The sequence below is a fragment of the Eulemur rufifrons genome, chromosome 8, assembly GCF_041146395.1.
Source record: "Eulemur rufifrons isolate Redbay chromosome 8, OSU_ERuf_1, whole genome shotgun sequence".
Taxonomy (NCBI): Eukaryota; Metazoa; Chordata; class Mammalia; order Primates; family Lemuridae; genus Eulemur; species Eulemur rufifrons.
Window position 1 is genome coordinate 7,825,291 of NC_090990.1, and position 10,442 is coordinate 7,835,732.

At 45.1% G+C, this 10,442-nt stretch overlaps 1 protein-coding gene across 1 annotated transcript; it reads left to right on the forward strand.

Moving 5' to 3' along the window:
- The first annotated feature begins 5,106 nt into the window (after positions 1-5,106).
- LOC138390243 (PRAME family member 12-like) lies at positions 5,107-7,890 on the forward strand. Its single transcript, XM_069479144.1, has 3 exons — positions 5,107-5,393; positions 5,810-6,382; positions 7,317-7,890. The coding sequence occupies exons 1-3, from the start codon at positions 5,107-5,109 to the stop codon at positions 7,888-7,890; spliced, it is 1,434 nt and encodes a 477-aa protein (XP_069335245.1).
- Positions 7,891-10,442: the final 2,552 nt, after the last annotated feature.

Here is a 10,442-nt window from a genome sequence, read left to right on the forward strand (position 1 = left end):
GCAGTTAAAGCAAAATGAAAATGGAGACCACCTTGAAAAGTTCCTGAGCAAACAAAACCAATTAGAACATAAAAATAGCCAGAATCTTGCTTCAACTGCAAGCATAAGACAAACTTAACTTCAGTTATTTCTCGTAAAAGTTTGTTAGGCACAAACAAAACTTAACCTCAGCCCATCATAAGCAGCCAGCTAACATACGATGAGGTGACCAGGGACTTTCCTGCAAGGTAAACTAAACAAAAAAGAGTAATTTTGTAACTGTAACCTATGAAATAATGTCTTTATCTTGCTTCTGCACTTTCTTCCTAAATACTTGCCTCTGATGGTCTGTCATCCAAACACTAAACTTCTTTTGTTCCGGTGTTCTCCAATTCATGACTTGCTTTTTACTAAAACTCTTTAAAATTTTATTGTGCCTAAGATTTTTCTCTTACAGGCAGAGGACCCTGGATAATAACTGGGCCAGATTATTGCCTGGAAAATGTCCCAACGTGTGAAGAACACTTAGTCTAAATGAAAAGGTCTCCAGGTGGTCTTCACCACAATGACAGGAATACATTTGGCATTTGAGCCGTGCTCATTTCTCTCCAACATCCCGAGGAGCCCACAGCCTCCACCCTCAGTGGCTTTCATTCTTGGAAAAATCTCAATTTCCAGGTCTGGCCACAGTGCTGCCCCCTGGACTGTTCCACAGCTCATACTCTTGGATTTAATCTTTTCAAGCTGGATTGCTGAGCTGATCCCATCTCCTTGGGATGAAACACCCTTTATCTTCTGAGGGAGACCAAGAAGAATCTCCCTCCCTCCCTTCACTCAAGGATAATGTTGGGTTTTAAGAGTCTACATTTTCTCCTTTGTAACTACTCCCCTTTAAAATTTCTTCCTTTTTTTTTCTGAATTTTAAAAATTTCTTTTCTTTTTCAAAAATAAGAATTTAGCATTCAGAGCACTGGGCAGAAATCACATCGCATCAACACCCACCCTGGGCCTTCATGATGCTTTGTTTTAACTAAACAGTCAGATTCCCCTGGTCTGCACCATCCCCTTTTAAAATTCCTGAACTCCATCCAGACAAGTCTTTCAATTCTTCCCCCTTTACGCACTCCAACATAAAAAAAAAAAATCCCACATGCCATCTGTGAGACAAGAAAAGAGAATAAAAAGAAAAAAATAAGAATAAACAACAAAAAAAGAAAGAATAAAAAAACGAAATAAAAAAAAATCCCATATATTTTATTTTGTTTTGGGTCACTCCCAGTGTCCCATTAACAACATCCAGCCCCACTGTTCCCAGCCTCCACCCTAGTTTCTCACTTTAATTTTGGCCTGATTTCCTTTGAAGAAGCCTTAATCTTAGCCTCGAAGACCAATTACACCTTCATGGTACCTCTCTGCCTCCCTGAATGGGCACATGATCTTCCATGCCAGCTAACATAAAACCTAAGTGACCACTGGATAAAATAAGATTTCTATTCTGTTTTTGTAGGGAATGACATCACTGTCTTCATAAAGTTGTTTTTGTTACCGAAAGCTCAGCACTTGAACGTTGAAAACGTTTAATAATTTTCATGTGGCCAAAGAGCTCCCCAAAATGAAACTTTCGGGTTTTGTTTTTTCTAATATCAGGAAAAGAGTAAACCCTTCCCTGTCTCATGCACAGGACTATGAAGGTCACATATTAGGAAAATTCTATCAATGTTTGTGGAGTGCATCAATGAATGGATTCTTGACTTTTAGCCTATTCCTAATTCTTTCCTTTTTGTGATTACATATCTGGTTTAATCAATTAATCTACAGAGAGCCAAAAACCCATCAGGATTGATTGGGTGGAGCTTTAGGAAACTAATCATATATCTCATTCTGATTGGTAGTTAGTGGTTTAAAAGAGTTGGTATGATGAAAAGGTCAAAGAAAGTACCTGAGGAGCCACTGGAAGGACCCAGAAATCTGGATCCTGGAGTTACTGTCTGGTTCTCTGTGAGGTCTGAGTACTCTACCAACCGAATCCTGACCTGGTAAGTCCTTGATCTCTGTGAGGTGCCCATCTGATCTAGCATCAGCCAGTCTTGAGTTGTGACATGCAGCCCAAGGTGGTATGGAGAATTTTACTTTTTCTGTCTTTCAATATGAATAGACTTACAGCTTTGATTTTTGCCTCTAAATCCAGTGTTGCCTTCATCTCAAATATTTCAATTTGTGCATGGTTTATTTATTTATTTTTCTGTAGCCCAATCTGATCTGCAGCAGAATTGAATGGTTTACATCATTTTAAAATTTCTTAACCAAGTAGATTTGCTTTTAGAAAAAACTAAAAACAGCTGACTGATTGGAATTTTATTTCTTGATAGTTTAGATATTTAGCTTACGTGCCCTTGAAACATAATTCATCGGCTTTACAGATTTGGAATTTAGATTTTCTTTTTTATGAAAAACTTAAAAAAAATTCCATAAAATCTTTTTAGGAGTGGGGTCTTTGTTATGAACATGGGTTCTATTTCCTCCCCTAGACTCATCCCAAAGCAATATAAGAAATGTTTAAGTGGCTGGGCGTGGTGGCTCACGCCTGTAATCCTAGCACTCTGGGAGGCCAAGGGGGGAGGATCCCTTGAGGTCAGGAGTTTGAGGTTGCAGTGAGCTATGATGACGCCTCTGCACTCTACCCAGGGCAACAGAGGGAGACCCTGTCTCAAAAAAAAAAAAAAAAAAAAAAAAAAAAAAAAAAAGAAAAGGAAAAGAAAAGAAAAAATGTGCAAGATGTGGAACGTACATTGGAATCTACATCTGAATTAGAATTTTACATCTCTAATTTCCAAATGCTTGATAGTACTGTAACAAGGGTTTCATGATTTCTCCTTAAAAAAATTTTTATGAAAACAAATGGCACCTACATTAGGGATGACCCCTTAATTTATCCCTGCCGGGTTAATTTCAAGAACTAAGAATGCAGATTGTGTTGGGCCACATGAAATTCCTATTTCCACTGTTCTAGGGCCTTGAATTATAATCAGTTAAATCCCCATGAAGGGTGGGGGTAACCTGTAGGCGGCTCCTCAGTACCTACTTCTCAGTGAGACCAGAATTCAGTGGAACACTGGATGGAAATGAATGGGCTCATGACCACCTTGCCCTCTTTAGTGCTTCTGGAAAGTTCTTCCTGGTGACAGCAGGTGCAGAGCTATGGATTTTTGGATACATGGAGACTTCTATTCTGTTTTCTTTGGGAATGACACTGCTGCCTCCATAACCCTGTTTTAATTCTGGAGCTTCTGATAACTTTAATGTGGCCAAAGACTCCCCAACACTACTTTCAGGTTTTGCTTTTTTTCTGTCTCACGTCAGGAACAGATTAATGCCTTCCCTATGTCGTCACACTCAGGAGTATGAGGGTCACATATTAGTAAAACTCCATCAGTGTTGGAGTGCATGAAGGAATGAATTATTGACTTTCAGCCCATCCCTAATTCTTTCAGTTTCATGATTGGATATCTGATTCAATCAATCTAGGGAGAGCCAAAAATTCCATCAGGATTAACTGGGTGGAGCTTCAGGAATCTCGTCAAATATCACATTCTGATTGGAAGCTGGTAGCTGAAAAGGGGAGGAGTGATTGGAAGGGTCAATGTGAGCTCCTGAAGGTCCACAGAGAGTCCCAAAGCGCCCAAAGCCCTGCAGACTGGGGTTGCTGCTTGCTTCTGCCTGAGGTCCCAGCGCCCTGCACACAGAGTCCAGATCTGGTAAGTCAGCGACCTCCGTAAGGACAGTCCCATCTGATCTGCAGGCAGCCAGTCTCTGATGGGGACATGAAGCTGAAAGTGGCACAGAGAATGATCCTGTGTGTTTTTCAGTAGAACAGTTTGGGATTTGATTGTTCCTCTAAAGGTAGTTTTGTCTGCGTTCCAAAAATATGTATTTGTGCTTTGGTTGATATCATTTTAAAATGCTCAACCAAGCATACTTTTAAAAAAATCTAATTGATTAAAATTTTATTTCTTGGCTTTTTTCTTCTTCTTCTCTTTTTTTTTTTTTCTGAGGCAGAGTCTTCCTCTGATGCCTGGGCTAGAGTCCCATGGCGTCAGCCTAGCTCACAGCAACCTCAAACTCCTGGGCTCAAACCATCCTCCTGCCTCAGCCTCCCGAGTAGCTGGGACACGGACATGCCCCACCATGCCCGGCTAATTTTTTCTAGTTTTAGTAGAGATGGGATCTTGCTCTTGCTCAAGCTGGTCTCGAACTCCTGACCTCAAGTGATCCTCCCACCTCAGCCTCCCACAGTGCTAGGATTATAAGCATGAGCCATCGCACCCGGCCTCTTGGCTTTTTAAATATTTAGTTTGTGTGCTCTTACAGTCATAGACTTTGTGGTATTGTGATTTTACAAGTTAGGCTTTCTTTTTTACTAAAAGCTTAACAATATTCTATATAATATTTCTAAGAGTGGAGTCTTTGTTCTGAACATGTGATCTATTTCTTTCCCAAGACTCCAACCTAAAGTGGTTAATTTTTGATATGTGTAATAAGAGATGTGGGTTGGAGTCTCTACCTCAGAAATTGTTTTCTATCCTTAACTTGTAAATGCTCTATGACATTGTAACATGGGTTTTACAATTTCTCACTGAAATTTTTAAAAATGAACAAATGGCCCTCATTTTAGGGATGTTCCCTGAATATTCCTAACCGAATTATTTGTAGGAACTGACAATGTAGTCCTGTAGGGCTCGTGACACTCCATTCCCAGTGTCTTAGGGCCTTGAGTGATACTCAGAAACTTCCCCTAAAAGGGCGGGGACTGACTTTCAGGCTCCTGCGTACCCACTTCATAGTGGGACCAGAGCTCAGTGGAGCACTGGATGAAAATCAAAGGGTAGTGGTCACCTTGTCCTCCTCTCATTGGTTGGGAGACACTGGTCATGGTAGCAGCAGGAGGAGAGGTATGGCTTTGTGGCCACAGAGTGCAGAGTGCAGTTGGGGTAAACTGAGGACTCTTCCATCTCTGCCAGAGCAGGGACATTGGCCCTAGGAGAAGATGGGGGTGATCAGGATTGGCCTGAGAAGGATGCTTTGTCCTTGGATGTGTCCTCAGGATGTTTTCCTTGCAGATTCATCAACATGAGCCTCCAGACTCCACCCAGACTCTTGGAACTGGCAGGGCAGAGCCTGGTGAGAAACGAGGCCTTGGTCATGCCCCCTCTGGAGGAGTTGCCTGTGGAGCTCTTCCCATCACTGTTCATGGAGGCCTTCAATGGGAGACGTGGCGAGATCCTAAAGGCGATGGTGCAGGCCTGGCCCTTCTCCTGCCTCCCTCTGGGGTCTCTAATGAAGACGCCTGACCTGGAGATCTTAAGAGTTGTGCTGGAGGGGCTGGATGTGCTGCTTACTCAGAAGGTTCACCCCAGGTGACGCTGACCCTCATGGCCTGATAGGGAGGGCCCAGGAGTGCGGGGACAGACAGCTGGGTCAGGGAGAGTGGGGGGCCCAAGGGTGGGTGGACCAGAGGCTTCTGATGGAGCCAGTGAGAAAGCTCTGAGAGGCCTTGGCCATTGCTGAGCACACTCTGGGAAAGCGCTCCTGGAAGGGTAGGACTGCTTCCCATGCGGGAAGCACTGAAGGAACATGTAGCTGCCTCGTTTTAGTGGCACTTAAAGGTGACAGAAGTGGGCGCAAGGCGTGACACAAGGAGAAAAGGGGATGGAGAAATCAGAGAACAGGAGAAGCAGGACAGGGGCAGCTAGTGTTCAGGATGTGGAGTAAGAACACAGGTCAGAGGTGGGCCTTGCCTAAATTCTGAGACTCTCCCCTGTTTTGCCCACAGGAGGTGGATCCTGCAAGTGCTGGATCTGCGGAATGTTGATAAGAACTTCTGGGTTGTAGGGTCTGAAGCAATGACCCATGCATGCTTACCAAATGCCATGAATAAGAGGAAAACAGTGAAGAGTTGTCCGAGTATGGGAAGACAGCAACCCTGGAAGGTGTTCATAGACCTTTGCCTCGAGGAAAGACCACTGGATGAATTCCTCACCTACCTCTTCTTGTGGGTCAAGCAGAGGAAAGATTTAGTACACCTGTGCTGTACGAAGCTGAGCATTTTTGCAATGCGCATCCAAAAGATCAGAACTGTCCTAAGAATGGTGGACCTGGACTGTATCCAGGTGGTAGAAGTGAATTGCAATTGGAAACTGTCCATGCTGGCAAGGTTTGCTCCTTACCTGGGCGAGATGAGTAATCTTCAGAAACTACTTCTCCTCCAAATCTATGTGTCCAACCTAGAGAAGAAGGACAGGTTTATTGCCCAGTTCACGACTCAGTTCCGTAAGCTGGACCACCTCCAGAGGCTTTATATGAACTCCGTTTCCTTCCTTGAAGGCCACCTGGACCAGGTGTTCAGGTGGGTAAGGATGGTGAGCTTTCTCTGCAGACCAGAGCAAAGCCTTTTTTGGTTATAGTAAACACATGTACCAGTGAATGTTAACCCATAGAATGTTAACCCATAGTTGTGTTCACTGCTCTCTCCAGAAGTGGGTGTCACATAACTTGCCCAATAAAGGCAGAGGGATAAACTGGGGTAGATGCTGTAGAGAGGGACTCCATTCTAGGGAACTAGCTACTGGGGGTCTCAGATCTAGTGAGGGTGTGTTTGTGAATTTGTCCTGAGGAAGCGTGTCTAAGGTAAGATGATGGGAAACAGGTAAGTGAGGAGGGCACTGGAGAATGAAAAGCACATCCAACCTAGGCATTTCAAAATATAAGCTCTGTCCTCATCGGCTTAGTGGACACTAATGATCCTGTCTCTAACTCTCTGTGTGTAATAGGTTGTTTTGAGCTCCAAGTAAATTAATTGGTCTATGGAAAATGCAACATCCCTCACTAGAGGGTGAGGGAGCAGGAGTGGAGAACTATAAAAGGTGATAGATGGTTACTGTGGTTGCTGGTGACACAGGAGGCGTGTCAGTGATCCTGCAGGTGGCAAGCCCAGAGCACGCTGCCGGACCTTGCCTGCGTGTGTCCTTTATGCACATCTCCCACTGGGCTCGTGTGGCCCAGAAATGTGGGTTTTTTGGCCAACATAGGAGGAAAGGGGGCTTTAGAGATTCTGTGGACTTGAGCCAGTTGCATGAGTGATGGAGGACTCAGCCTGAAATGGAACTGACCTGAATGACCAGAGCCTTCAACAAACCACATCTTGGGTGTTGACCATCATCAGATGATCAGGATAACTTTGGGCTCGGGCAAAATTGTCATCTAGCACCTTGACGTCCTTCCCCACCACCCTGCTCTCACTGCTACAATTCCCCAGAACTAACTTCTTCCTCTGTCCCCAGGTGCCTCAAGACCCCCTTGGAGACCCTCTCAATAACCAACTGCCTGCTTTCGGAATCGGACTTGAGGGATCTGTCCCAGTGCCCGAGCATCAGTCAGCTGAAGAACCTGGTCCTGAGTGGAATCACACTGTCCGATTTCAGTCCTGAGCCCCTTCACCTTCTGCTAGAGAAAGTCGCTGCCACCCTCCAGACCCTGGACCTGAATGAATGCGGGATCACAGACACCCAGCTCGCAGTCATCCTGCCTGCCCTGAGCCGCTGCACCCAGCTCACAACTCTCAGCTTCTGTGGGAACCACATCTCCAAGGCCACCCTGGAGAACGTGCTGCGACACACCCACAGGCTGAGCGAGTTAAGCCTAGAGCTGTATGACATCCCTCTGGAGAGTTACAGCGCCGGCGGTACTATCTGCTGGAGGAAGCTTGCCCAATTTAGGGCTGAGCTAAGGCAGATACTGAAGGATTTACAGCAGCCCAAGAGGATCTTATTTAGCACTGTCCTCTGCCCTCGCTGTGGCCGCAGTGAGTTCTATGGCCTGGACCTTGGTCAATGTTGCTGTTCACTGCCTGCCTAGTTTGGGTAGATCCATCAAACTCATTCTTCTAGGCACTGGGAAGCTGAAGCCAAGATGTAGGAGCATCTTAAAGAGAGCACAGGACCCATCACATCAGACACCTGCTCAGTGGGAATTGGAAAAGGAAGGCAGTGCAGCAGGGGAAAGGACAGGAGGGAAATGTTGACTTGGGGAGCCACTGGGACCTTTGGGGACATGTGTCCTATAAGCCAGAAATAGGAATCAGAATTTCTAGAGCAGGATTCAGGCTTGAGAGGTACATGAGGGCGTTACCCCTGCATGGTTGGATGTAAAGAAACGAGGGGGAGCACTGTGGCTCACACCTGTAATCCCAGCACTTTGGGAAGCAGAGCTGGGAGGATTGCACAAACCCAGAAGTTTAAGGCTGCAGTGAGCTATGATTGTGCCACTGCACTCCAGCAGCCTGGGTGACAGAATGAAGCCCTGTGGGGAAAAAAAAACCACAAATAGAAATAGTCTGAAATAAAGGGAACCTCAGTAGAAACCACCATCTAGTGTCCTCCTTGAACATTTAGCTTGTTTTTCAATTTAAACCTCAGGAATCTTCAGTTACTGATATTAAAGAAGAGACACTGAGTTGTCTGTGATCAGTGAGGTTCAGCCCCGGATACTCAAGGCATCAAAAGGAAATTTGATCATTTAGATCAATTCCTTTTCCTTCTCTGGGTATGTTACCTCTTTGCTTTCTTCTAAGGCTGTTTATTGTGTTAATACACAGAAGGTGGACATACGGGGCCTAGAACTTTGGAATTGGGCAACGACTGAGCCACTGGGCAGGGGCCCTCCCTGCTAACCAGATGCCAACACCTGGACACTCCTTGTGGGTCTCTGTGTGGATCGAGAAGCCTTAGTTCCTGGACATTGGCTTCACTGCGCAAGGAGCCACCTCCACTCCACACACACACACACACACACACACACACCCCACTGCCCTGGAAGGGGATGTCCACACCATGTATTAGCAGGAGCAATATTTCTATCCACATTTTACAAATTACATCCTTTGGGGAGTCTATGTTAGTGAGATTTTCCCATCCACATCCCTCCCCTCCCTAACAAGGACGACTGACAGAGCATGTTTTCCAATCACATATTGTTAACAAACTCGCATGGGAGGTTCTCTCTGTTGCTCACCACACAGAAAGCCAGTTACTGAGACAACAAGGATGGTCAGGGAAAAAATGAGATTTACTACAGAGGACATGTCAGCCAGGAGGTGGGAGGAATGACTGCCTCAAAGCCGCCTCCCCAGCCAGCAGAGTTGGGGTTTATCTGGAGGTGAAATGAACAACGCATGAAGGGAGTGAGCATCATTACATGTTTGGGGCAGGGTGCAGGGCACGCAAGCACAGTGAGAAATCATGCTAGTACATATATCACATGATCAAAATGACATGTAAGTCCCTCTCAGGGTGGGGATTTTGGTAGTATAATGAGCTAGGGGCTGATATCGGCCTCTTTCAGCCTTGTGCACAGGCGGGATGTGGGGAGGAGGCTGCTCGGCGGGTCCTTGGGTCCTTGGGCACAATCTGTGGGGTCGCTTATCTTGTCTTCTCTGGACAAACAGGTGGCGTGAGGCTTAGGTATCTCGTGGCTGCAAGGAGGTTCTGCCATTTCTGGGGCGGGGAGGGACTCAAAAGGGAATGCATCAGCACAACAGGAAGTTACAGAGCTCTGGTCAGCAAATCTTACTGGCCTGGGAACTTGAAACATAACTATAAAGAAAACTATTAAAAAAGTGTTTTCTTGCTTATGGAGATGGTTATAATATCATCAGACGATGAATAACATTAAGTGACTGTGGCTACTGAGTGACCCTCCCTGTGGTGAGGGATCCAAAACAAAGGGCCCCTGAGCGAAGGACCCTGCTGAGGAGTCAGGGGCTGCTGTTGCTGGGCAGGAACCTTGGGCACAAGCCTCAGTTTCTCTGTAACATGAGGATGATTATGGCTACTAGCTTATGGGACCCTTGTAGGGTCCAATGAAATGGTGCATGTTTAGGACTTGGCACAGGGCCTTGCATACAGTAAGAGCTTAATAAATGCATCTTTTCCTTTTTCATTTTAGCAGAAGCCCCCAACGTTCTTCATCATTTATTCTTACCCTCTATTTCTGGCAAAAGAGAAAGGCAGGCACACTGGCCCCACAAGGGGCCTCAGCTGTCACACATGGCCGCCATTTAACCATGATTTACACAAACAGCAGAGCCTTGCACCCAGCAGGGGGTGGGTGAGGAATGCAAGACTGAATTCACCTGTCCCAATCATAAGAGTAAATGTTTCTAAGCCACAGGATTCGTGCGCCATCTGCTGGTAAGTCAGGCCAGGTTGCATAAGTTAGTGTTTCAAGAAGGACCACATTATATAGCATTTTTTAATATCTGCTATTATGTAAATGTTATTTGAATATAAATATTTGTGTTGTGATCTATATGAATGTTAAAGATATATTTTTAAATTTAAAATATATTTTTTAATTTAAAAAAATTTAGTACTTTTTTTTTTTTTAAAGATGGGGTCTCGAACTCCTGG

Bases quoted from the DNA above. Each gene is read 5' to 3' on its own strand.
- LOC138390243 (XM_069479144.1), top strand. From the start codon at position 5,107: ATGAGCCTCCAGACTCCACCCAGACTCTTGGAACTGGCAGGGCAGAGC. The intron at 5,394-5,809 runs GTGACGCTGACC...TTTTGCCCACAG, and splicing joins ACTCAGAAGGTTCACCCCAG to GAGGTGGATCCTGCAAGTGC. The intron at 6,383-7,316 runs GTGGGTAAGGAT...CTCTGTCCCCAG, and splicing joins CACCTGGACCAGGTGTTCAG to GTGCCTCAAGACCCCCTTGG.